The sequence below is a fragment of the Cynocephalus volans genome, chromosome 3 (assembly GCF_027409185.1).
Source record: "Cynocephalus volans isolate mCynVol1 chromosome 3, mCynVol1.pri, whole genome shotgun sequence".
Classification (NCBI taxonomy): domain Eukaryota; kingdom Metazoa; phylum Chordata; class Mammalia; order Dermoptera; family Cynocephalidae; genus Cynocephalus; species Cynocephalus volans.
In genome coordinates this window covers 105198642-105225810 of record NC_084462.1, presented here as the reverse complement: position 1 = coordinate 105225810, position 27169 = coordinate 105198642, and the positions used below count along the sequence as shown (strand labels likewise).

The following is a 27169-nucleotide window of genomic DNA, read 5'->3' as shown; positions in this document are numbered from 1 at the left end:
AGCAGTGGGGGCAAAGGAGGGGCAGTAAATTTGGGGCAGAGGTAAGAGTGGGGGGAAAGATGATATATTTGAGATCTGTGGACTTTGAGGTGCCATCCAAGCAGAGATGTTGAACATGCAAATGGATAAGCGAGTATGAAGCTCAGAAGAGAGATCTAGGTAAAGGAACAAATTTGTGAGTTGCCAGCATAGAAATGTTATTTGGAGTCACAAAATGGGTGAGAGCACCCCTGGGAAAGTATATAGAAGTATTAGAATAGAACTATAAGGAGCACCAACACATAAGAAATGACAGTGAAAGAACCCCCAAGAAGATGGAGCTAGAGCTCTAAAAAGAAAATCAGGACAGTAGCATCATGAAAGCCAAAAGAAGAGTTCCAGAGAGAGAATGATCAACAGTGACATGTTCTCCTTGAGGGGTGAAGGAGGATAAGGGCTAGGATGTGTCTGTGCATGGTAGTAACAGGAAATCCATTAGTTATCTAAGAGGACAGTCTTGGTGGACTAGTAGGGACAGATTTAGTTGATTGAACAGTGATTGAGAGGCAAGGAATTTGAAGTGGAAAGTATAGATAACTTGATCAAAATGTTTGTGTCTCTGGAGCTAAGAATCCGGAGTCCAGATTATAAGCGACACCCCTCTACTAGGCTGAGACCCTAGGGGTCTGCTATACCTCCTCAAGAAAGACATGTCCCTTTCCTCTCCAGCAGTCATTTTTTTTTTTTTTTTTTAAATCCCTGCTCTTAAGCCTCTGCCTTACCTTTTTCCTCAGAATACTCCCTGTATGAACTCAGTCCTGAAAAAATGTATATATTGGCTGTTTTCTGCCTGCAGATCACTGGCATTACCAGAAGGGCCACGGGGAAGATATTCTCCCAGGGCAAATACACTCCCAGTGCAGCCAGGTGCTCATCACCTGTCTTTCTCTCCTTCCAGGTGTGCTAGTTGGGCTCCAGCAATGGAGAAACATGGGCATGTGTCTGTCCATTCGGACATCCTCTCCTTGGAAAACCGGTGCCTCGCCATGCTTCCTGACCCGAAGACCATGGACAAACTCGATGGGCATATGTCTGTCCATTCAGACATCCTGTCCTTGGAGAACCGGTGCCTGGCCATGCTTCCTGACTTGAAGTCCATGGAAAAACCATGTGGACATGTGCCTTCCCACCCAGATGTCCTCTCCTTGGAGAACCGGTGCCTGGCCACCCTCCCCAGTCTAAAGAACACTGTGTCTTCCAGCCCTTTGCTCCAGTGTCTCCAGATATCTCCCATGATGCAAGATGATTTGTGCAGCCTGAACACCAGCACTTGCCTGCTCTCTAAGCCTTCAGTTTGGAGGGCTCAGTGTCTATCTAAGGAACTAGATCTTCCGACCTGCCCCATGGCTCTGAAATCCATCTCTGCCACAGAGAATGTTCAGGAAGCAACTCTGGTAATAGCCATGTCTGTTGTATGCTCTTATCGCTAGCTTTCAGTGCCTCAGTTTCCATCTGTGCTGCTCTATGTCTGGGTGTCTTTTTTCCTCAGAGCCTCTTCTGAGGTGCCTTTTACCCCAGAGCTGTCTTCATCAGTATCATTATTCTTTTTTTTTTTTTTTTTTTTGTCTCTTTTGTGACGGGCCACACCGCGCTCAGCCAGTGAGCGCACCGGCCATCCTTATATAGGATCTGAACCCGCGGCGGGAGCACTGCTGCGCTCCCAGCGCCGCACTCCCAAGTGTGCCACGGGATCGGCCCCAGCATCATTATTCTTATTGTATATCTAGTTCAGAGATTCTGGACAACAGGTCAAAAACAGGCCCTGTCCTTAGAAAGCTTTCACTCAGGAGTAGAGCCAGCATGATATTGCTATGGCAAAGTCAGTTAGGTGCTTTTGAGATCAGGCATGAGACGCATCTACTATACCAAGACCCACTTCCCTATATGTGCATGTGCAAACGCATGTCCACCTGTGTACATCTATAGAAGCACATTTAGTACATAGGTTGGAGTAGGTAGACAAACACGCATTGCTTCTGTAATGACTTGGGATTTGAGCTGAGTAAACAGGCTAATCTGAGCCCAATATTGTTTCTGCCAATTACCCACTATCCAACCTTGGGCAAGACTCTTAACCTTTTGGAGCTTTAATTTCCTCACCTTTAAAATGAGTCAGTGAAAATCTACCTCACAGGGTCATTGTCAGGATTACAACTACTGCCATCTTACATTGATTTAGGGCTTTGCAATTTGTGATGAGTCATACATATGTTATTCCATTTCATTTTCCAACAACCTTACCAGGTAAATGGTAGTGAATGAGGAAGCTGATGTTCAGAGAGATTAACCAGGCCAAGGTTGCTAGGGGATAGATATGGGACTTGGCTCTTTCTCTTCTAACTCCCAAAACGTTAATAGCATCTTAGGAGGTGTGTGAAGGGCTCCAGTCTCTCAGGCTCTGACACCAGTAAGGAGATAAAAGCAGGGGGAAGACCAGGAAGCATCCAGGACCAAGGCTCAGAAGGTTGAGCAGGGAAGGTGGTGTGTGTGACAGTAAGAGAGCTCTAAGTCAGAGACAGGACAGATTAGCACTGGGCTGTGAAGGGCAGGAGTTTACTGCTAGATAGAGATGTGGGGCCACCTTCAGATCTCTCTTATGTTTGAGGGACCATGAGTACATGCTTTGATTCATAACTTCCACTCTCTCCAGGGCTGTTGGTCGTACTCAGAAGAAGAGAAAAAGCCAGAAGAGAAGGAAGGAGCAGAAGCCCAAATGCCTCTTTATAGTTTAAGCTTGCGAGAGGAGCAGGAGGTGGAGGAGCTGACCCTGAAGCTCACCTCTGGAGACTCTGAATCTTGTCCTGAGCCCACTGACCAAGCCCTTCAGGAAAAGAAGGTGAAAGTTTCAGAGTTAGGGAGAGGTTGATGGTGGTGGAGGGAAGGGGAAGGATGGGGGATCTGGACCAGGTTCTCTCCCTGGATGGAAGGGGAAGGAGGAGACATGACCCAGCTCTTAATTTCTCACTTCCCAATCTCCTTCTCTAACCTCTCAGTTGGACAAATATCCTTCCAAATCTGGAGCCTATTCTGTCTTTCCTTGACTTTGTTAGTTGGTTCACATGGATGCTTAAGCTGGTCCCTGTTACCTGTCTCTTTCTTTTTCCTCTCTTTCCCTGTTTTCAGATGGTTCTAATGAGCTTGCTGTGCTCTACTGTGGCCTCAGATGTAAATATGGAAGATGTGAGTGACCCCATCCGGTCTTCCATCCTTGCAGCCTGTAGTGAACTTGCACCCTTGGAGCCTGAGTTTATACTTAAGGTATTGTGATGTGAAGGAGGGGATGGGAGTGGAAAGCTGGGAGATAGAGAACGTGGTTATGTTGTATGAGGGGGGTGGTGACTAACCTCATGGTGGGGTGGGAGGTTCACTTAGGAAGGATCTCTGGGCAAGTCTGGGGCCTAGTCCCTGGGCTACTGTGAACAATGGGGAAAGATGAGATTGGGAAGGAGTGTACTAGGGTTGGTATGTTTATTAAGTACACAAAATAAGTACACTGTGCTAGGCCTTGAGGGTCCTACTAACAGATATAATGAAACTTGGATCTGGCTCTTAAAGAGTTTATAGTGCTGTTAGGGAAGCAAAACACTGTTTCCCAAATATCCCAAATGCAACTGGAGTACTAGATGGCGAACATTTCAGAAGAAAAGGGGAGGGGGAGTGCTTTCTATGAGGCTTCAGAAAATGTTTCCTGAGGCTTTGGAAGATGGCAGGTTTTTTTTTTTTTTTTTTTTTTTTCTTTTTCGTGACCAGCACTCAGCCAGTGAGCACACTGGCCATTCCTATATGGGATCCGAACCCGCGGCGGGAGAGTTGCCGCGCTCCCAGCGCAGCACTCTACCAAGTGCGCCATGGGCTCAGCCCAAGATGGCAGGTTTAATCAAAGGTTTGAGCCCTGGGTAAGTTTTTGATAGACATTGATGTGGTAAGTCTTCCAAAGAGGGAAAGGGCCTGGTTGACCTTGAAGGCAGTTGGTAGACTTAGAGGACATACTGGCAATGTGGATAAATACTAGATTATGGAGGATTACAGTGTTAAGCCAGGAGGTTGGGCTTTCTGTTATTTATTTATCAAAATGTAATTGATTGTACATATCTGTGGGATACCGCATTGAATACAATCCCTGTGTGCAATACGTGGTGTTCAAATCAGAATAATTAGTATATTCAACATTACATAATGTAATTATTTTTTTGTGGCCCTTTACCAATTCCCCTACCCCTCTCTCCTTTCCCACTTCTGGTAATCTTGGTTCCGTGTTCTCCCTTTGAAAGTTCAACATATTATTGTGATTGTTGTATCTTTCTTTCTTTCTTTCTTTCTTTTTTATTTATTTGTTTATTTATTTATTTTTTTAGCTCCCACTTATGAGTGAAGACATGCGGTGCCTGGCTTATTTCACTTAACATAATTTTCTCTAAGTTCATCCACATTGCTGCAAATACCAGAATTTCATTCTTTTTTATGGCAGAGTAGTATTCCATTAAGTATATCCAGTCATCCATCAACAGACATATAGGCCAGTTCTATCTCTTGGCTATTGTAAATAGACCTGCGATAAACATGGGAGTACAGATATCTCTTTGACATGATGATTTCCGTTGCTTTGGGTATATACCCAGCAGTGGGATTGTGGGATCGTATGACAGTTCTACCTGCAGTTGTCTGAGGAGACTTCATACTGTTTTCCATCATGGCTGCACTAATTTACAGTCCCACCAACAGTGTAGGTGGGTTCCTCTTTTTCGTCATCCTCACTAGCATTTATGAATCTCTGTCTTTTTGACAATAGCCAGTCTAACTGGGATGAGATGATATCTCAGTGTGGTTTTGATTTGCATTTCCCTGATACTCAGTGATGTTGAGCATTTTTTCGTGTGTCTGTTGGCCATTCATATATCTTCCTTTGAGAAATGCCTGTTAGGCTCCTTTGCCCATTTTTTAATCTGGTTACTTGTTTGTTTGTTTTTTTATGCTGTGAAGTTGTTTGAGTTTCTTACATATTCTGGATATTAATCCCTGGTCGGATATATAGCTTTTGCAACTATTTGCTCCCATTCTGTAGGTTGTCCTTTCACTCTGTTAATTGTTCCTCTTGCTGTACAGAAGCTTTTTAATTGGACATAATCCCATTTGTTTTATTTTTTCTTTTATTGACCTGTGCTTATAGGGTCTTATTCATAAAGTCTTTGCCCAGTCCTACTTCCTGAAGTGTTTCCCCTTTGTTTTCTTTTAGGAGTTTTTTAGTTTCAGGTCTTATATTTAAGTCTTTAATCCATTTTGAGTTGGTTTTGGTATACGGCAAGAGGTATGGGTCTAGTTTTATTCTTCTACATATGATGTCCAGTTTTCCCAGCACCATTTATTAGAGAGGCAGTCTTTTCTCCAAGGTTTTTTTTTTTTTTTTTTTTTTTTTTGGTGCCTTTTGGTCTGTCCTGAAGATCAGTTGGCTATAAGTATGTGTGTTAATTTCTGGGTTCTCTATTCTGTTCCATTGGTCTGAATGTCTGTTTTTACATCAGTAGCATGCTGTTTTAGTTACATAGCTTTGTAGTTAATTTGAAGTCAGGCAGTGTAATGCCTCTGGCTTTATTTATTTATTTATTTTTGCTTAGGATTGCTTTGGATATTTGGGGTCTTTTGTTCTTGCATATAAATGTTAGGATTGTTTTTTCTGTTTCTGTGAAGAATGTCATTGGTATTTTGACAGGCATTGCATTGAATCTGTAGATCACTTTTGGTAGTATGGATGTTTTCATAATGTTAATTCTTCTAATCCAAGAGCATGGTATGTCTTTCCATCCTTTTGTGTCCTCTTTAATTTCTTTCAGCAGAGATTTGTAATTCATGTTGTAGAGATCTTTCAACTTCTTGGTCGAATTTATTACTAGGTATTTTATTTTTTTGTTGACTATTATAAATGAGCTAGCTTTCTTGACTTCTTTTTCTGCTAGTTTGTTATTGGAGTATAAAAATGCTACTGATTTTTGTGTGTTGATATTGTATCCTGAAACTTTACTGAAATTGTTTATCAGCTCTAAGAGTTTTTTGGTTGAGTCTTTCTATATGTAGGATCATGTCATCTGCAAACAGGGACAGTTTGACTTCATCTTTTCCAATCTGGCAGTCCATTATTTCTTTCTTTTGCCTAATTGCTCTGGCTAGTATTTCCAATACTATGTTAAATAAGAGTGGTGAGAGTGGGCATCCTTGTCTTATTCCCATTCTTAAGGGAAAAGCTTTAATCTTTTCCCCATTCAGGATGATATTGGTAGTGGGTTTGTCATTTATGGCTTTTATTGTGTTGAGATACTTTCCTTCTATACCTAAATTGCTAAGAGTCTTTATTGTGAAGGTATGTTGAATTTTGTCAAATGCTTTTGCTGCATCTATTAAGATAGTCATATGGTTTTTATCCTTGATTTTGTTGATGTGGTGTATCACATTTATTGACTTGCATATGTTGAACCATCCTTACATCCCTGGGATGAATCTCACTTGATTGTGGTGTATAATTTTTTTGATGTGTTGCTGTATTCTGTTTGCTAATATTTGGTTGAGGAATTTTGTGCATCTATTTGCATCAAAGATACTGGCCTGTAGTTTTCTTTTTTTGTTATATCTCTGACTGATTTTGGTATCACTGTGATGCTGGCTTCATAAAATGAGTTTTGGAGAATGGCTTCTGTTTCAACTTTTTGAAGTAGTTTGAAGAGAATTGTTATTAATTCCTCTTTAGATGTTTGGTAGAATTCAGTGGTAAAGCTATCCAGTGCTGGGCTTTTCTTTGCTGCAAGACAGCTGATTACTGCTTCAATCTCGTTGCTTGTTATTGGTCTGTTCAGGTTTTCTATTTCTTCTTGGTTTAGTCTTGGTAGTTTGTATGTTTCCAGAAATTTATCCATTTCCTTCAGGTTTTCAGATTTGTTGGTGTATAGTTGTTTATAAGTCTCTAATGATTGTTCATATTTCTGTAGTATCCATTGAAATATCTCCTCTTTCATTTCTGGTTTTTATTATTTTGGTCTCTCTTCTTTCTTTAGTTAGCCTAGCTATTGGCTTGTCTATTTTGTTTATCCTCTCAAAAAAAAAAAAAAACCTTTTTGTTTCATTGATCTTTTGTATCATATTTTGGGTCTCTATTTCACTTAATTCTGTTCTGATCTTAATTATTTCTGTCTACTAATTTTGGGATTGGATTGTTGTTTTTCTAGTTCTTTGAGGTGTAGTGTTAGGTTGTTTATATGACATCTTTCTATTCTTTTGATATAAGTGTTTATTGCAATAAACTTCCCTCTTAGTACTGTTTTGCTGTATTCCATAGATTTTGGTATGATTTGTCTTTATTTTTGTTAGTTTCAAGAAATTTTTTATTTCCTGTTTAATTTCTTCTTGGACCCATAGGTTGTTAAAGAGCATGTTGTTTAATTTCTATGTGTTTTTATAGTTTTCAGAGTTTTGTTTTTATTGATTATTACTTTTAATCTGTTGTCTTCTGAAAAGATACTTTAAATGATTTCAATTTCTAAAAATTTGTTGAGACTTGTCTTGTGACTTAACATGTGGTCTGTCCTGGAGAATGTTTCATGTGCTGATGAGAAGAATGTATATTCTGTAGTTGTCAGATGAAATGTTCTGTAGGTATCTTCCAAGTCCAATTTGTCTGAAGTGTAGCTTAAATCCTGTGTTTCTCTGTTGATTTGTTGCCTAAATTACCTGTCCAATTCTGAGAAAGGGGTGTTCAGGTCTGCAACTATTATCGTATTAGGGTCCATCTCTTTCTTTAGTTCTAATAGTGTTTGCTTTATATATCTGGGTACTCCAGTGTTGGGTGCATATATAAACATATAAGTGTTATGTCTTCACACCATGTAGATCCCTTTTATCATTATATAGTAGCCTTCTTTGTCTCTTTTTATGGGTTTTGGTTTAAAGTCTATTTTATCTGATATAAGAATAGCTACTCCTGCTCATTTTGGTTTCCATTTCCATGCTATATCTTTTTCTAGTCCTTCATTCTTAGTCTGTGTGTGTCTTTACAGGTGAGATGAGTCTCTTGTGGACAGCATGTAGTTGGGTCTAGCTTTTTAATCCTATCAGTCAATCTTTTTTTGAGTGGGGAGTTTAATCATTTACATTTAGGGTTGTAATTGAAAGGTACTGTCTTACTCCTGACATTTAACTGGTTTTTGTATGGTTGACTTAAATATCTTGTTCCTTTCTTCCCTTTTTATTCTTTGTTTCCAGTGTTTTTGGATTTTTGAGGTGTTATGGTATAGTTTCTTTCTCTTTCACATTTGCATATCTGCTCTACCAGTGGTGTTTGTTCGTACTCATGTGCTCATGGTGGTGATTATTATTTTTTAGGTTCCAGGTGCAGGACTCCCTCAAGATTTTTCTTATCTTGCTGGTTGTGTGGTTGTGAAGTCCTGCAGCTTTTGTTTGTCTGAGAAATATACTATTTTCCCTTCATTTCTGAAGGATATCTTTGCTGGGCATAGTATTCTTGGGTGGCAGTTTTTTTCTTTTAGTACTTTGAATCCAGTTCTCTTCTGGCTGTAGGATTTCTGCTGAGAAGTCTCCCTCATAGGTGAATTGACATTTGTTTCTTGCTGATTTTAGGATTCTCTCTTTGTCTCTGACTTTTGAAAGTTTGACTATAATGTATTTCAGAGAGGACTTTTTGGATTGAATCTATTTGGAGATCTTTGAGCCTCTTGGATGTGGAAGTCTGTGTCTCTACTACCAATATCTGGGACGTTTTCTGCTATCGTTTTATTGAATGTGTTTTCAATGTCTTTTCCTTTCTCTTCCCCCTCTGGAACACTAACGATTCAGATTTTTGTGTGTTTGAGGTTGTCTGCTAGCTCTCTTTGATTTTCTTCACATTTTTTTTCTTTGTTTATTTTTGTCCACTTGGATTATTTAAAAAAGATTGTCTTCAGGATCAGAAATTATTTCTTCTGCTTTCTCTAGCTTGCTGCTTATGGTCTCAGTTGTGGTTTTTATTTTGTTGAATAAGTCTTTCAGTTCCAGGAGTTTTGCTACATTCTTTTTTATGGTATTTATCTTTGTTTAAATTTCCTCCTTCATGTCCTGGATTGTTTTTCTCATTTCATTTTGTTGTCTAATTGAGTGTTCTTGTATGTCACTGAGTTTCTTTAAGATTGTTACTCAGAGGGCCAGCCCGTGGCTCACTCGGGAGAGTGCGGTGCTAATAACACCAAGGCCCCGGGTTTGGATCCCATATACGGATGGCCGGTTCGCTCACTGGGTGAGCGTGGTGCTGACCACACCAAGTCAAGGGTTAAGATCCCCTTACCGGTCATCTTTAAAAAAAAAAAAAAAAAGATTGTTACTCAGAATTCCTTTTCAGAGGGTTTATTGTTGTTTGGGGTTTGCTTTTTTGAGAATTGTGCTATTCCTTTGGTGATGTCATATTTTCTTTTTTTATATATTTCTAGTATCACTACAATAATTTCTAGTCATCTAGGGGAGTAGTTACTTCTTCTATTACTCTGAGGTGGCTTTTGAGGAGAGACACTCCCTCTAGATTTGTTATATGTTGCCTGTTGGATGGGGTTTTAGTTTTGGTTCTGTAGAATCAGTAGTTTTGGTAGTTCTGGGTACACTCAATTGTTCTGAGTAGACTCAGTAGTTCAGTGGGCTGCTGGCAGCTACATCTGTGGCTGTGCCTGTGTGGGTGGGTGGGGGCTGTGTGGGCAGTTGGGGTGGCTGGGGCCTCGTGGGCAGCTGGCCAGGTGGGGGCTGTGTAGGTGGCTGGGTTAGGTGCGCCCATTTGTGGAGTTTGCTGTGGTGGCTGGGACTGTGTGGGCAGCTGGGGCTGTGCATGCATCCGGATGGCAGGGCCCATGGGAGTGGGTAGGGCCACATGGTTGGCTGGGTGTTGGGGCTGCATGGGCAGCGGGACAGCTGGGCCCAGGTGAGGTGGTGGGGCCACACTGGTGGCCAGGTGCTTGGGGTCATGTTGGCAGCTGAGGCCACACAGGCAGCTGGAAGGCTGGAGCCATTCCGGCCACTGGCACAGTGTGGGCGGTTGGGCTTGGCCTCATGGGCAATGTGGGCCACTTGGTGAGGTGCACTGTGCAGGAAGAACTCCTGTGTGGGAGAAGGGCCATGACTCTGGGACTAGACAGTGGAACAGGCAACCAAGGCAGTGGTGGGGAAGAGCTGGGGCAGGAGCAGGAGGAGGGTTACCACTGGAATGCGCTCATGGCTGAGCAGATTCTTTCCTTTGCAAAGGAGAATTCCTCCTGGTTAATCCTGGTGTGGGAAACATGTGCCTCTTTTTCCTCTAAACCACCCTGCTTGTTTTTTGTGCTCCACAGGGTCTTTATCAGGCTCCCACTGCCCTCCCATGTGCTGCTACCGATGTTCTCCCCTGTACTTAGCTGTCTGTTCCTTGCTTTGGTCCCTTTCTGTGTGAGGATCATGCATTGGACACATCTAGTCTGCCATTTTGGGGCTTTATATTTTATAGATGATATGGAGCTCTCAGGAAAGGTTTTATGCAGGCTGATTCATTAAGCAAGTTAGTTTAGGGCATGAAGCTATGTGAGAGGTGGCTGAGATACCAATCCTCTCCACCCTGTGCCTTAGGCATCTTTGTACACCAGGCAACAGCTTAACCTGCGAGATGTGGCCAATAAAGTCTTGGCCATTGCTGCCTTCTTGCCAGCCTGCCGCCCCCACCTGCGACGATATTTCTGTGCCATTGTCCAGCTGCCTTCTGATTGGATCCAGGTAGCCAGGTTCTACCAGGTATGGCACTCGCTTCCCTGACCTTTGGCCCTCACATGGTTTCCCTCTCTTGTGCTCACTGCATCCCTGGAGAAAATTCACATAGTTTGGCCTGCCCTTAGTTTCCCTCAACCTTGGTACCCAGACAGGGCAGCTTCTCCCTGTACTATGCTGGGTTGCCCAACAGGGAGAATATGATTGAGAATGGGTGCACTGAAGTGTGAGAAAAATTGATCTTATTTTGGATCTCATGTTTATAATGAAGAAAATGAGAAGCAGAGAAGTCTGCTGACTTGCCCAGCACCATGGAAGTTGTCGTTCTAGAGCTGGAGCTGGGAACTTGCTCCCTATTCTGTTCCCTCCTCTGACCCCATGAAATAGTCTTGATTTGTTGTGAGGGTTTGTTTGGGTCTTGCTTTTGATGGTCTGCTCTCCCTCTGACAGAGCCTGGCTGAAAGAGATGAGAAGAAGCTGGTGCCCCTGCCTGCCTGCCTCCGTGCTGCTATGACTGACAAATTTGCCCAGTTTGATGAGTACCAGCTGGCTAAGTACAATCCTCGGAAGCACCGGGCCAAGAGCCGTCCCCGCCGCCCACCCCGCCTTCCAGTCAGTCCCTGCCTCAGCTCTTGTCATTCACAACTGAGGCCCCTTTTATCTGGGAAGTAGGGGACAAGGGAATATGCTGACCCTGAGAGGTCTTACACCCAGAACAGAAGGAGTCAGAGAAATCCAGAGGAGCTGGGTGGAGCTCAGGGGCAGAGAGAGCAGAGCAGGCCTCTTTTCCAGCTGGCTTTCTTTTTGGTAGAGAAGGACCTTCAGGGCTATCAGAATGGGTCTCTCTAGGGACTACCTCCATTTCTCTTTCTGAAACTTCTTTTCCTTCCTCTGCAGAAGACGAAGCATCCATTTTCTATGAAATATTTTCCAAGATGCTTTATTTCTCTTAAAGACACACAGATGAAGGTGAGTCCCTTGTTCTGGAGTTGTAGCATGTACAGTCTTTTCTGGACTAATATTTATAAACAATCCCATTAGGCTTAAAAATACTAATAATGGGTGTGGTAGGCACATACCAATTTTCTGCCTGGGGATTCTCAGCTGTGATTATGGTGACAGGTTCTGAAAGCACTGGGAAAAGCTTTTTTTTTTTTTTTCCCCATTTCAATCTCCTTGGTATTTTATATTTCACTGGCAAGTGACATGTCCGGTTGGATCAGTGAGTTAAAAACATTGTGATCTCTTTCTCTACCTTCCATAGAAAGTTTTAAAAACAAACCAAGTAAAATCTTTTTTACATTTATGACAAATAAGGCGTGTACTTAGCAGCTGGGAGCACAGAATCTGGATTCAGATCACCTGGGTTTGAGTCTCAGCTCCAGCCCTTCCTGGCTATGAGACCATAGTCAAATGTGTTAACCTCTCTTGCCTCACTTTTGCTCATATACAAAATGGAGATAGGGTTGCCTGGTTAGCTTACTTGGTTAGAGTGTGGTGCTGATAACACCAAGGTCAAGGATTCGGATCCCCATGCTGGCCAAAAAGCAAAATGGGGATAGTAGCAGAACCTATATTGTTGGGTTGTTGTGAAGATTGTATCAGTTACTGTATTTAAAGTATTTCTAACAATATCTGGCTCTAAATAAGTGTTAGCTATCACTACCATCATCATTATTAAAACAGATTATTAGGAAAACATATATTAGTATTACAAAAAAACACATTCTCAATTGGTCAACTGGTCTTTTCTCTTCATCCTATTAATACAAGTACATCCTAAATTTAGCTCTTCTGCCATAGAAGATTTTGAAAGCCAACTTCTTTCAGTGTTTTAACTCCTCACAACTTGCATTGGGCTGATGACTCTATTTACCTGTTAGAGTCTTAGTGATTTAAATAAGACCTGCTTTCCCTTTCCCGGCCTCTAAGAACAAGAATGTTCTCTGTTCGTTCTCTCCCCATTTTGTTTTTCACTAGCCAATCACCCCATGATAACCACTGATAATTCAATCTTGTGTGAATGAAACACAGTAACTGCGAAGAGCTGCTATCTTATGCTCGTCCTGGGAGCTCTTGTTGCTGGAGATTTTTACCCTCAATTCCTAGTCTTTGCCCAATTCTATTTTGGGGAAAGAAAGTGCCTCGTGTATAAGACGGTCTTAGGCTCTGTTTTCTAAAGAAAACATCGACGGTCATGGATGAAATGATTTCTGTGGGACTTGGGGATGTCTCCACAGTTTGAGGCATCCTACAATGACGTGCCAAAGAAAAAGCATCAGCCAATGTTCACTCTGAAGAAATTGGTACAGCGACTGCATATCCGGGAGCCTGCTCAGCACGTCCAAGCACTCCTGGGCTATAAGTGAGAAGCTACACCCTGAGCATACATTTCCATCTAGGTAACCCTGTGACTTTCCAATATCCATGGCCCAAATCCTGGTAGTTCTCAACCCCAGCAATATGAGTTTGGGCAGACATGGCCAACAAACATAACAGACGGTCTTTGTCCAACTCACCATTCCTTTTCCAAGTTATTTTCTGCTAGCTTTGGAATGATAGGCTCTTTCTCCTCTGTCCTAGATACCCCTCCAACCTACAGCTCTTTTCTCGAAGTCGCCTCCCTGGGCCATGGGATCCTAGCAAAGCTGGGAAGCGGATGAAGCTCTCTAGGCCAGAGACCTGGGAGCGGGAGCTGAGCCTGCGGGGAAACAAAGCTGCTGTCTGGGAAGAACTCATCGGTAGAGTGACCTTGATCATCACACTCCTTTCCTCTCTTCCCCATTCAAGCCTCTACATTTTAAACTCTGACTAGAAAATTTCCATGGCGTGATGCAGTTGTTGTCTTGCCTAGTAGTTGCATGGAGAGTGGTGTCCACTTTGAGTAGAGCTGGCATCATAGACAGATCATTATTCCAGATGTCGTTAGATGATACACAAGTCTTTATCAACATGTGTTAAAAGTGGTACCTTCTCTCTGATTACTTTTGTATCGATATCATTCCAAACGAGGTAGGACTGGCACATGGCATGCTGGAATCTCTACGGAAACTGATATTTAGTACAAGGAAGTTTTGCCCACACTGATAAAGAGAAAAAAATTCAAACTGGGGAAGACCAAGTTACCTTCAGTCTTCTCTTTTTCTGTTTTTTTTGTGAGTTTATTTTTAACTATAGAAGGCTCTTTCTATTTCACATATATGTACCTTATTTCTATTATGTTTCCTTTTGCTTCCTCTTTCATTGTTGAAAATTTAAAGTCAATTTATTTCTGTTAAAAGACATCTAACTTTAGACCTTTTGACGTTTGTAGACTTCACATTTTGGAGCTTCAGAAGCCCAAATTGTCTTTTACTTTATTTCTCTGTGCATTGCCCATTATAGATTGTACTCAGGGCAGCCTGAGTTGCTCAGCTGCTCATCACTCTTCTCACTTTGTTGCTGTCACTGGGGATGTATATATCAGAATCATCTGGGAATTAAAACAAACACATGCACACCCTGCTTGACAACCTCTTCCCCAACAGTTGAAACAACTTGGGGTGGAGCGAAATGAAGGGGCCTGGATGGCAGCCAACATATGTAGATAATTTTATATGCACCATCTCCACTTCCTCCCTCTGGTCAAGAACCACTATCCCTGAAAATTTAAACTGTCATTTATCTTGGTTGAGGCAAATGCCCGTAGTCTCATCCAGTGGTCTCTTGAGATTTATGATCATATACTACAAAAACAATTTTTGGAATATCCAGAATACATGTATATGTATTTTTAAAAATTGTGTACGTGTCTTCATATAAAGAAGGAGTCTTCAAAAAGTTCATCGAAGGAGTCATATTATCTTTGCATTCTATTTTTCTGTGAACTTTTTGAAGTACCCTCATTTTATGCACTTTAGGAAATGTGTAAAATATAAATAATAAATGTAGATATAAAATAAATATAAATAAAAGAAAATATAAAAATACATAGATATAAGTGTGAAATATATAACATATAAGATAAAATGTAATAGGCATACAGACCCCTTTTTGGAGACCATAGATCTCATTAACTACTCATTAACAATTTTTTGGAGTGAAATTAGTGAATTTCTCAATCTGAAGGACAGATGTCCAGTTTATTTTCTAGTATCACAAATATATTGGATTTAATATCTTATAATAAATGATTTAGAAAACCTTTTATACATAATAATAGTTAAGAAAAACTTGAGTTGACAATAGATGTGATAGTTCATCAGTTACCAAACATCACTTACAGTATGTATACAACCCAATTGTTCCGTACAGTTTGTGAATCAGAATAATGACTGGAGAAGCCCAGAACTTCCAGAAGGCTGAAAGCTTCTAGCTATAATTCAAATGAGACTTAGGTCACCTTTATAAAGGTACTGCTACTCTCGGGATGGAAGCTGCTTAGAGTGAGGCTGGGGACTGATAGCCCTGTCCTCTAAAGTGGTCTGAATGCATCTCTGGGGGTTCCCAAGAAAAAGAATATCATATTTCCAGTTTATGTTTACTTTAATCTTAAAGGAAAGAATGTTCCCAATATTTATCATGCAGATCAAACCCATATAGCTGCTGAGTTTATATGTTATAGTGTTATGTGTTTCACAGTCCCAGGGCATTGATGGTTCCCCTTCACTCTTTTTGGTTTCTGCATAATGTGACTTATGACAACTTATCTTGGAATTGTAGATGGATTTAGTTACATTATTAAGTATTAGGTCAATTTTAGAGGGTTAGTTTGGCTAAGCCTTAAAAAGAGTATTATGAAAAAACTATGGCTTAAAGATGGCACTAATATCACAGGGACGAGTGATCAATTAGAAAGTGACAGGTGAAATTCTACTTTTAGTGTAAGTCTTTTTCACCTATATTTAAGCAAAAAAAATAATGACTATGTAATCAGATCTTATAAGAAGTTGGCCAAAAAACTTAAAAATTAGGAAGACTACTTGAGATATGGATGTACATTCGTTATTATAAATGGTGAACCTTACCTTAAGTGTATATTGTTCCTTCCAATGTTAACTAGTGAATGTACTACATGTATATAATGTATAAGTAAAATTACACTAGGAAATTTCTCTTTTAGTAATTTTAAAAGTTTGGAAACTGTTGGCTCTTGATTAGAGAATACATTTTGTTGGTTGAATGCAACCTCAGAACTAGAGCCAACAGATAAAGTGGTAACATAAGATGTTTACTGAAGCAGCCATCCCATAAACAGTGTTGTATAAATTTTGCTCCAAACATCAGGCCAATACTGGTTTTATCTTTCCAGACCTTTAAGACATTTTGAGTAGAATAGATTGTGTGTTAGTTCTTTATTCCCTCCATCTTGAACTTTTTACATGGCCTCCAAACTTCGTGCTCTGGTCTCTGACCTCTTTCTCATCTCCCATTTGCTTTTCTCACCCCATGCCCCACCTTCCACAGACAATGAGAAGCTCCCCTTTATGGCAATGCTTCGGAACCTGTGCAACCTGCTGAGGGTTGGAATCAGCACCCACCACCACGAGCTTGTTCTCCAGAGACTCCAGCATGCGGTACGTGTGAAGGGCAGGTAGTCGTGTGGCCCAGCAAGTAGATATGGCTGTGGAGCTGCTGCTGTTTTGGAAGCCAGGCATTTCCAGGTGGCTAAGGAAAGTCATGGCTACCAAGCTATTTCTGTGGGCTATAAACAGGTATGGAAATACAGGTTGGGGGAGACAGGTCTAGGGGTTCAATCCTTTGGGAAATTTCAGGAGAGTATAAGAACTTTCGATTTTCTGAACTCAGTGACTTACCAGGAAGAAGCACTTCTGTAATTTAAATGACTTCAGAAGGAGTCTGGTATAAAAGACACAGAGTCCCTTCTGTTACTTCCTCTTCTTTCTTCTTTACCTCTTCTTATCTTCTAAAATGATGTCCTTCTTTTTTCTTTCTTCTCCCCCTTTCTCTATCTCTAAATCCATTTTGCCCTTCCTTACCCTCCCACAAAGCTAATAGAGTGGTTGCCTCATCGTTCTGGTTCCTGAGGCCCCTGCTGCCCCCATACTCCCTGATCCTCTGTTTATGTCCTCTCCCTTGCTTTCCAGAAGTCGGTGATCCACAGTCGGCAGTTTCCATTCAGATTCCTTAATGCACATGATTCCATCAATTACCTTGAGGTTCAACTCAGAAATAAAGGTATTACCTCCCTTCTTCCAACACGTTTGCCTCTTGTATCTGAGAATAAATGAGACAACAGCACTGATATTTTCAGCCTCTTGTTTTGTAGTATCAGGGTATTGGGTGGGCAGAGGTCAGACACTTGCCAGCCCCAAGAGTTCAGCTCAGGACCCATTAATGGTAGAGCAAGATGAGAAAATAGAAGCTGCCTGACTCAGATATTTACCTGTAACCACACAGCATTGCCCTTTCCTTCCAATACAAAACTGATGAGGTCGATAATGATCAGAAACTCAAGAAATGGCAGGAGTTGTGCCCTCAACAGCAGTCGTCATGAGCTTCGGGCAGCAATGATGGTACCTGTGTTGTATGAGCAGCTCAAGCGGGAGAAGCTGAAAATACACAAGGTCAGGTGTGTGTTTGCCATCTGGGAGCCATGGGTGGGCAATGGGAGGCACCCCAACAGGGTTTGATAGTCATCTGGGAACCCCAACTGTTTTTCTGTAAGGACATGCTTATCGCTGTCCCAAAGGCTCAGACTTGCCTGGTTCCAATAGTCTCTCTTTGTTTTTGGTTTTTTTTTTTTTATTTCGGCGGCTGGCCAGCACAGGGATCGAACCCTGGACATTGATGTTATCAGCACCACACTTAACCAACTGTGCTAACTGGCCAGCCCTCCAATAGTCTCTTGCACAGCAAACCTTGTCTTTACCATTGTCCTATAGGAAGATCATGAAACAAAACCTGTGCCTGGACTTCCACTCTATTACCTGTGATTGTTTTATTGGTTTCTGTGGAAGCTGTGAGTCTGTGTGGCATCTCCCTTTCTTTTTGTGCATGCTTGTGTCCTCTCTGCTTCAGCTTTGGTTTGTGGTTTTCTTTTGTTCTCTTCTCTGTGACATCTGTTTGTTATTCCTTTTGTTTTTTTCTTTCTGTATTTTTTGACCCACTCACCTTCTTTCTTCTTTTGACATACACATAAAGATAGTTGTCATCAGGCAGGCTCAAAGACAGACATACAACTTGTTCTATAGGCTTGATGAAGTCCCTATTCTCTGTCCTTTTAGTGCTTCTACAGTATCTTACATTCATTTTTACTAAAGGCAAATGCAGGACTCATATAACTTTCTGGTAGGGCTTGGTGACCAGGAGCCTCCTGAGTCAGTGGCTGAATACAGACCCATTTAAGAATCAAGCCCAGGGTGCCAATTCAAACAGAATGCCTGTACTGACCGGTATGGTAGCCACTAGCCACATGTGGCCATTTTGCACTTGAAATGTGGCTAGTCTAACTTGAGACTTGCTGGATTTTGAAGAACATCTGAAAAAAGAATGTAAAATATCTCATTCCTAATTTCTGTATTAATTACATTGACTTTAAAATATTTTTATATGTATTAGGTTAATAAAATGTAATATTAAATTAATTTCACCTGGTTCTTTTTACTTTTTAAAATGTGGCTACTAGGGCCGGCCCGTGGCTCACTCGGGAGAGTGCGGTGCTCATAACACCAAGGCCCCGGGTTCGGATCCCATATACGGATGGCCGGTTCGCTCACTGGCTGAGTGTGGTGCTGACAACACCAAGTCAAGGGTTAAGATCCCCTTACCGGTCATCTTTTTAAAAAAAAAAAAAAAAAAAAAAAAGTGACTACTAGAAATTTTTAAATTATGTATGTAATTTGAATTAAATTTAATTAATTGTATGTAATTCTATAAGACAGCACTGATAAAACTACTGAATTCTCTAGACTTAAAAAACTATTATGAAAAAATTTAAATATGTACACAAGTAATGAGAATAGGATAATAGACTCCCATAAAACTATTAGCCCAATTAAATATCTAGATTTTATCACGTTTTTCCTGTACTGATCCCTTTTGTTTTCTTTTGAAGATGTTTTTTAAACAATTGCCAAATAATATGTTAAATTTTATTTCCATATTTCATGTGTGTCTCTTAAAAAAATGGATACTGGGCTGGCCCCATGGCGCACTTGGGAGAGTGCAGCTCTTGGGAGCGTAGCGGCACTCTCGCCGCGGGTTCGGATCCTATATAGCGATGGCCGGTGCACTCACTGACTGAGCGCGGTGCGGGCGACACCAAGCCAAGGGTTGCGATCCCCTTACCAGTCACAAAAAGGACAAAAAATAAATAAATAAATAAATAAAATGGATACTTTCTTATGTTATCAGAATGTCATTAACGTACCTACAAAACTGAAAATAATTCCTTGGTATTATCATCTATTACCTAGTCTATATTCAAATTTCCCAACTGTCTAAAAAATATCATTTCACAGTTTTATTCAAATCAGGATTTAAACAAAGCATATACATTGCATTTGGTTATTAAGTGTCTTAAATCTCTTTCAATCTCTTAATAGTTTTAATGCCATTGATTTGCTTTGGAAACCATGTTCAGGGGCCCCACAGAGTGTCCCACATTCTGGACTTGTCTACTTCCTCATGGTGTCCATCTACCTTGTTTTTCTACTTCATGTACCCTAGGCATTAACTTTAAAGGCTTGAGTAGATTCAGATTTACCTTTTTTTTTCCCCCCAAAATTTCATAGGTGATCCTGTGTACACTGTTTGAATGGGACCACCAGACTTTTTGTGCCTTCTGATAGATTACAACATCAGGAGGGACAAAAGTCTGACTCCCACTCATAGGGATGCTAGGATTGAATAGTGCTTTTAGGTGGTGAGAGCCTAATCTCTCTATTGTAGTTAATGACTCATACGTTGATGAACTTTGCCTCAACTAATTGTTTCACTGGTGTTTGCAGAATGGGGGTTTTCCATAATTCCTCCATATTTATTAGCTGGAATTCTAACAGGAGCTTTCCTCATCAAATAAAGCTAATTACCCTGAAATAGAGATTGTATAGGAAAGGAGTAATGAAAGTTCAATTCTTTCTCCTGTAATTGTCAGTTTTCAGAGTAAGGAGTTAGTATTTGTTCTTTAAAATACGATTGAAAAACATATAGCAGTTAAATCTTGCGTCATGAAGTAAGTATGGATGAATGTGATGGGTATGACAAGTGATTTCAGAGAGTGGGCCTACAGGTGATTTCCCCTCTCTTGCCATGAGAATGGATTGGAAGAGTCCTATAGACGGGGGCAAGGGGAAACGCCATCCAGTCTTCTATATGACAGTGGAGGCAGGCTGTAGAAGGGTGGGCTGTGGAAGGGAGTGGCAGTGTTTGAGGAGGGAGGGAGGGGACTCAATACTTGAATGGCAAGCTCTCATCTTCTCATCTACCTCAAAGTAATGGGCAGATAAGTCCCTGAGCCCATGTCTGTGTCTTTTCTGCATGCAGACAGTGGCAGTATGATGGTGAGATGCTGGACCGGTATCGACAGGCCCTGGAGACAGCTGTGAACCTCTCTGTGAAGCACAGCCTGCCCCCACTGCCGGGCCGCACCCTCTTGGCCTATCTGACAGATACAAATGCAGACAAGCTCTGTCCCAAGAGCAACTCACAAGGGGTAAAAAAAATAAATAAATAAAAAGCATCCTCTGAGGGGTTGGTGGGATGCTGGGGATCCAGAGAGTTATCCTGTTCCCAGACCTGGTTCTTCCAGGCAAGCACTCAGATTGAAACAAATGACATGAATTTGCTTCCAAATATCAGTATTTGGCGCTCAACCCTGTTTATGGATTATAATAATAACATTTCACGTTGGGCTTGAAATAACTCGTGAAATAACTTTCACGAGTACTTAATACTCTAAATTTCCATCACCAAAATATGTCTCACTTTCACCTCACTACATCCCAATGTTGAATTTGGGCAGGGATCTTGGCTCGTATCTGCCCCCTCCCCAGTTGGCCGGCTCTTCCTGAGGTCTGCTGAAGCTAACCCCTCCTGACTTGGGATTTTTTTCCCCTTTCCTTTTCCCCCAAACCTGTAGAGGTGTTTGGCCTCCAGGGCTGGGCAGGCAAGGGTGGATTTGGGGAGCTTTATTTCATCCTGAGGCTTGTCCAATCAGCCCCCGCTGAACTATGTGCTGCTGTTGATTGGAATGATGATCGCTCGGGCGGAGCAGGCTGATATCTTGCTGTGCGGAAGAGGCACTCTGAAGACTGCAGTGCTTAAGGCAGAAGAAGGTATCCTAAAGACGGCCATCGAGCTCCAGGCTCAAGTCCAGGTCAGACACCCGCCCCAACCATCCAAAAAGATGTTCATGGACACAGGCCTGGGAAGAACCTGAATAGTTAGTAAAAGCATGGATATGCACAGTCTGGAGATTTCCCAAGTAGTCTGTGGTGGTTATTACTTAGTAATCATCTCTTGTACAACCACATAACATGTGTCTCTTTGCTTCAGGAGTTGGAAGAAAAGCATGAATGTCCCGTGCATACTTTTGGGAAATACCTGCTGTCTCTGGCTGCTCAAAGAGTCCCTGTAAGTACTGCTCAGTCCCTGAGAAACTCTCCCCGTCTCCCACATTTTTCTCTACAGTGGATTTATCTTGTTTCTTGACTCCTCAAAGCTGACCTTTCAAACTATGTACAGTGTCCAGATCACCTCCCTGCTGGCTGCAATCCAGTGGTGTGCTGGTAAATGTTTAACAACTAGCTGTCTGGAAAAATAAGTTTTAGTTAATAACATTTGGTAAAAAATAAGTTTTAATTAATAGCATTTGATAATTTCCGTGATGTATATAGTCCTTAACATGGCAGATTTCAAGCTACCAACATGATGTCACTGAACATAGAATTGGGAAGAGATGCTTAGTAGCTCACCACTGTATAGTATTTCTGCAATACTGATACAGTAGATATAAATAAGCTCAAGAGTAGATAATAAAAAACATAGTAAAATAATGTGGAAGTGATGACGTATGAGTGCTTATTACCTTTTGTTTATTTAATTGTAAATCTGTGTAATTTAATGTTTCAAAATGGCCATTTTTAACAGCTGGCTCACAGAATTCCTAAAAATTTAATAATCAGTTCTCTTAAGCCCAAATGAGCCAGCTATATTATAGCACACCACTGCCCCTGCCCTAAGCTTCTGTTTGACACCCCTTCAAGTCGACGTGTAGTGGCTTCTCTCATTCTAAGTGCTCTCAGGAAAGGCAGTTTCCCACTCCCCTCAGAGCTCTGCTAATCCTTCAGTCCTCGGAGATCTCTTTTCTTGATGTCCTAAGCTCTTTAGCTTCTCCTCTATCCCTTTGTTCCCTGGTCTTAGCCCCTCCCCTTTCATCTCACAGGTGGACAGGGTCATCCTCTTTGGCCAAACGATGGATAAGGTAATGATAAATGTAGCCAAACAGATTTTCTGGCAGCATGTGAATTCCAAGTGCCTCTTTGTTGGTGTGTTCCTAAAAAGGACAGGATACAGGTAATCATGCTTATACTTCCTGCCCAGTGTCAGAAGTTAGTGATCCATATTTCCACTACCCCTGCCAAAGCTTGGGACACTCTCACTTGCCAGGCACCTCCTGGTCTCTGCCTTCTTACCTCTGTTGCACTTCATGTGCTAGATCCTTTCCTGAAGTCTTCAGCTTAGCTCTGTACCCCTAGTGCGGGTCCACCCCAGCCCTAGCCTAGGACATAACCCTATTGAAAGTGCAGAGGTGAGGTGTCCCTTTTAGGATGTTAGGGGGCAGTGACTCTGTGTTCTAGGCCTTTGTTCTGATGATTATTGTTTTGCTTCTTCCTTTGCCAGATCACCAGATAGGAATCCCAATGATGTGACACTCTCAGGCTGTACTGATGGGATACTCAAGTGAGTACAGGGTGGACACTAAAGGTTGGGGGCTTTGTTAGAATGTCTTTAAGAGATTATCTGTGGTCTACTCATTTCAATTGTTTTTTTAAGCAAGACAAAAGTTTACTCCTTTTGCAGCTGTCCAGGCATAACAGCAACACAAGAGTTACAGAGACTCAGGCACTTTCTGTCTTATTGATCCACCATCCACAAATACTCAGCTTCTGTCTCCTGTTTCAGGATGGATCCTTCAGCCCCAGCCTTCTTTGTATTTAGCCAAGTTTGTATTACATCCAGGAGGAAAGAGAAGGGACATGGGAGATTGCACTGTTAGCTTTTAGGTGAACAACTCAAATGTTACACATTCCTGTGGCCTCTGTTCAATTCTTGATCCAGAGAAAATCTTATCTTTATGTGCTAAATTACAGAAATCTTTTTACTGTGTCTCTGTCTTTACCCTTAGCCTTCTCATTTACTTGTTTCCTCCCTGCTTTTTCCTTTGGCTGCCACTATTTCCCTCAGCTGTTATTAGGAAGCCTCATGTACATTCCTCCTTCTCTAGGGAGTTTTTATGACTGGTACAGAGCTAATCAAGCCCAGTCTGGGGTGGGCTTACTCTTTATAACTTAGCTCAGTGCAATAGCCCCTATCCCAACAAAAAGCCTGTAATTATCATGCATACCAGGAGAAGCTAGAGTTGGGTTTCTTCTCTTATCCTTTATTCCTGTGGTTCTGTAGTCTTGTTATTTTAAGTCTGCGTTCACTGCTTATGGTCATTTTAGGGAGCTCCAGTTAACTGGGTGGCCTAATCTGATCATATCTCTGTCCCCCTCTCCCACTTGAAAGACCTTCCTGATTCTGACCTCTGCTATTCTACTCTTCTTTATTTTGTTGCTATTTATGGCAGGTTCATCGCAGAGCGTGGGGCCTCCCGTCTTCTGGAACATGTGGGCCAAATGGACAAAATATTCAAGATTCCACCTCCCCCAGGAAAGGCAGGGGCCCTGTCTCTCCGGCCACTGGAAGAAGATGCTGTAACGCCCTTGGCTCCCATTTCCCAGCATGGGTCAGTCTGTGTTTCTGTACCTTTGTGAGTTGGAAAGGGCTACAGTCAAAACCTGGGGAAACTCTGTGACTAACATTCCAGCTATTGTGATGATGCTTGTTCTATTCCATAAGGTGTGCTCCCTTTTTCCCAGGCAGAGGTTTTTGTAGCACAAGAAATTATCAGATTGGAAACACGTTCCTCTATTGGGAAAAGGAGGTTTAGAATGTGGGAAGGGGAGCAGGCACCATGGCGATACAGCCAAGGCTTAGGCAGAGGGCTTAGGATCACAGGTTCTGGTTTTTTCATCTTGGCTTTGCCAAATAGCTTGAACCTTGGGCTAGTTGCTTACTTTCTGTTTTATTTCACTGCCCCGAGCTGCTGCCGGCCCACTGCCTAGTTGCTTACTTCCTTAAAGCTGTAGTTTCTTGATCAGTAAAATGAAGATACTAATAGTGCTTACCTCACAGTGTTGTCATGAACAAATAATAGGTACATAATAATGATTAACTGAGAAAGGAAGGGGTGCATGAGAAATGGCAAGTGAGGTTTAAATTCCAGGGCGCTGTGGTTGAGACTGCGGTATTTCTCTAGAGACCTGCTGGGCACCCTCTGCTATCTGTTGTGCCTGGCTCGTGCTCAGTGCTGAAGGGTGATCATGGCAGGCCTGTGGATTGGATAGTGGGCTGAAGCCTAGACTGAATGCAGTCCTCTGCTCACCCCCAGATGGCGCAGCATCCGGCTTTTTATTTCATCCACTTTCCGAGACATGCACGGGGAGCGGGACTTGCTGCTGAGGTCCGTGCTGCCTGCACTACAGGCCCAAGCGGCACCCCACCGCATCAGCCTTCTCGGCATTGACCTGCGCTGGGGCATCACTGAGGAGGAGACCCGCAGGAACAGGTGCGGGGACAACAGGGAAGAGGGGCTGGGTCAGGGACGAGGTGCTTGAATGATGGAACTGGGGTGGGCAGGGTTGGGGCTGCAGGAATGGATGAGGGTGAGGGCAGGAAGTTGCCCTGGGATGCTCACAGGAGCAGCCTGTCTTCACTTTGCTCGGTGCGAGCAAGGGCCCAGTCTCCCTGTCTGTGCTTGTGTTCCCCAATGCTGTGTCCCCAGAGACTACCGCATGTCCCCATAACCATTTCTGCAGACAACTGGAAGTGTGTCTTGGGGAAGTGGAGAACTCGCAGCTGTTTGTGGGGATTCTGGGCTCCCGTTATGGCTACATTCCCCCCAACTACAGCCTCCCTGACCATCCTCACTTCCGCTGGGTAAGGTAGACAAGGTTGGAGGAGAGGCTGGGGAGGAAACAGGTTAGGGCAGGGGTGGGGAGGAACCACAGTTTGTCAGAAACCCCAGGACTATGCACAGGCTAGTTCTTGAGACTTGAAGTGAAACTCAGGTAGAAGATTCTGTGAGTTGGCCAAGTGCTAGATGAGGAAATTCCTTTGAGAAGTACCTCCAGGGTTGGCCAAGGGATGTAACAGGTGAGAGAGATCTGTTTAGATTTTGCCATCAGATGGATCCGGGGTCTGATCTCCCTTCCATCATTTACAGGTTGTGCAGCTTTGTGGGGAGCAGCTTAATCTTACCTAGCCTCAATTTCCCCACATATTCTTAAGTGACAGCATCTACATTGCAGGGCTATCAACACATAACAGGCATTCAATAAATGGTAGCTGTTAGCTATATTTTATTGCTTGTGTCTAGAGGGAGGAAGAAACTTTTCTGAAATAAAGGGCTCTAGGGCCATGGAAGGTCTCAAGGGTGGGGTTAGTGTGACCTAGGACTGAACCCGCCTGTCTGCCCTCTCCCTGCAGGCCCAGCAGTACCCTTTAGGGCGCTCTGTGACAGAGATGGAGGTGATGCAGTTCCTGAATCGGGGCCTCCGCCTGCAGCCCTCTGCCCAGACTCTCATCTACTTCCGGGATTCTAGTTTTCTCAGGTACCTTCTGTTGCCTCTGGGGCCAGGTGTACACAGAAGGCCAGACAGGCTCAGTGGCCATGTTTTCTCTCCCCAACATTCAGAGTATAGGAGGGGGAGCTAGGGGAGAGAAACAGGACTCAGGGGGCATGCCTTTGCAGCTTCAAATCAACCTTGGAGCTGAAGTCAGGAGGTCTCCACTTGAAGAGTTTCATGTCACATGGTTGGTGGAGGGAGACTGGGGTCTGAGTCTGGCCCTACTCTTGGGTTGTTTGGTGGTTAGCTCTGTGCCAGATGCCTGGAAATCTGACTTTATTTCTGAGTCTGAAGAGGCTGCACATCGGATCTCAGAACTGAAGAGTTACTTGAGCAGACAGAAAAGGATTACCTGTCGCAGGTGAGCTGGGGGAGGTTCAGAGCACCTGTACAGAGAGATGAGGGGGTGGGGGGCCCAAGCCTGCTCTGACTCTGGTTGTGCTTGCTTTGCCCACAGATACTCCTGTGAGTGGGGGGGTGTCACAGCTGGCCGGCCCTATGTCGGGGGGCTGAAGGAGTTTGGGCAGTTGGTTCTGCAGGATGTGTGGAATATGATCCAGAAGCTTTACCTACAGGTCAGTAGGAGCACTGATGGCCAGAGGAGTGGAGAAGGAGGTAGGGTAGGGTGGTCTAGGCAGTCTTGAATGGGAACTGACGTGGTAGGGGCTCTGGGAGTTTTAAGCCTGGGGGTCCTGAGGAGCATGGCAGCACAGATAGTCACTGCTCCACGTGCCCTCAGCCTGGGGCCCAGCTGGAGCAGCCAGTGTCCATCCCAGATGATGACTTGGTCCAGGCCACGTTTCAGCAACTGCGGAACCCACCGAGTCCTGCCCGACCGCACCTTCTTCAGGACACAGTGCAGCAGCTAATTCTGCACCGTGGGAGGCTGAGCCTGGTGACTGGGCAGTCGGGACAGGGCAAGACTGCCTTCCTGGTACAGAGTCTCTGGGATCTGGGCAGGAGGGAGGGCAGGAGGGCTGTATGGGCTCAGGAGGGGAGGCAGAGGGAGCTCGTGCATGAAAAATGTGACCATGTTTTCTGTTCCTGTCCCATGTAGGCATCCCTTGTGTCAGCCCTGCAGGCTTCTTCTGATGGGGCCAAGGTGGCCCCCTTAGTCTTCTTCCACTTTTCAGGGGCCCGTCCAGACCAGGGCCTTGCCCTCACCCTGCTCAGACGCCTGTGTACCTATCTGCATAGCCAAGTGCAAGAGCTGAGCACCCTCCCCAATACCTACCGGTGTGTACTCAGCCCAGCCTTGTTGATGGTCCCATGCCCTGCCCCTGCCCCTCTCTCCTGCTGACCTTGACTCCCTCCACACACAGAGGCCTGGTGTGGGAGCTGCAGAGGCTGCTGCCCAAGTCTGCTCAGGCCCTGCAACCTGGCCAGGCTCTGGTCCTGATCATTGATGGGGCCGACAGGTTGGTGGATCAGAATGGGCAGCTGATCTCTGACTGGATCCCAAAGACCCTTCCCCGGGTGAGTGT

General features: G+C 43.2%; 1 protein-coding gene across 2 annotated transcripts in view; it reads left to right on the top strand.

Annotated features, from left to right (window-relative positions):
- TEP1 (telomerase associated protein 1) overlaps window positions 1-27169 on the top strand; it is a 43914-nt gene that overhangs the window by 2519 nt on the left and 14226 nt on the right. Inside the window, exons 2-26 of one of the 2 annotated variants that reach the window (XM_063088501.1) lie at window positions 938-1433; window positions 2690-2875; window positions 3163-3297; window positions 10657-10818; window positions 11242-11403; window positions 11689-11760; window positions 13032-13156; window positions 13375-13532; window positions 16237-16346; window positions 16878-16968; window positions 17191-17362; window positions 20278-20446; window positions 20951-21109; window positions 21289-21366; window positions 22178-22308; window positions 22636-22695; window positions 23585-23743; window positions 24449-24625; window positions 24876-24996; window positions 25546-25670; window positions 25933-26046; window positions 26143-26260; window positions 26425-26619; window positions 26743-26921; window positions 27008-27161. In XM_063088501.1, coding sequence (XP_062944571.1) covers window positions 960-1433; window positions 2690-2875; window positions 3163-3297; window positions 10657-10818; window positions 11242-11403; window positions 11689-11760; window positions 13032-13156; window positions 13375-13532; window positions 16237-16346; window positions 16878-16968; window positions 17191-17362; window positions 20278-20446; window positions 20951-21109; window positions 21289-21366; window positions 22178-22308; window positions 22636-22695; window positions 23585-23743; window positions 24449-24625; window positions 24876-24996; window positions 25546-25670; window positions 25933-26046; window positions 26143-26260; window positions 26425-26619; window positions 26743-26921; window positions 27008-27161 — 3786 coding nt within the window. In that variant the 5' untranslated portion in view covers window positions 938-959. Of the gene's footprint in view, window positions 1-937; window positions 1434-2689; window positions 2876-3162; window positions 3298-3867; window positions 3936-10656; window positions 10819-11241; window positions 11404-11688; window positions 11761-13031; window positions 13157-13374; window positions 13533-16236; window positions 16347-16877; window positions 16969-17190; window positions 17363-20277; window positions 20447-20950; window positions 21110-21288; window positions 21367-22177; window positions 22309-22635; window positions 22696-23584; window positions 23744-24448; window positions 24626-24875; window positions 24997-25545; window positions 25671-25932; window positions 26047-26142; window positions 26261-26424; window positions 26620-26742; window positions 26922-27007; window positions 27162-27169 lie in introns of those variants that run through there. The other variant, XM_063088502.1, reaches the window with a different exon arrangement.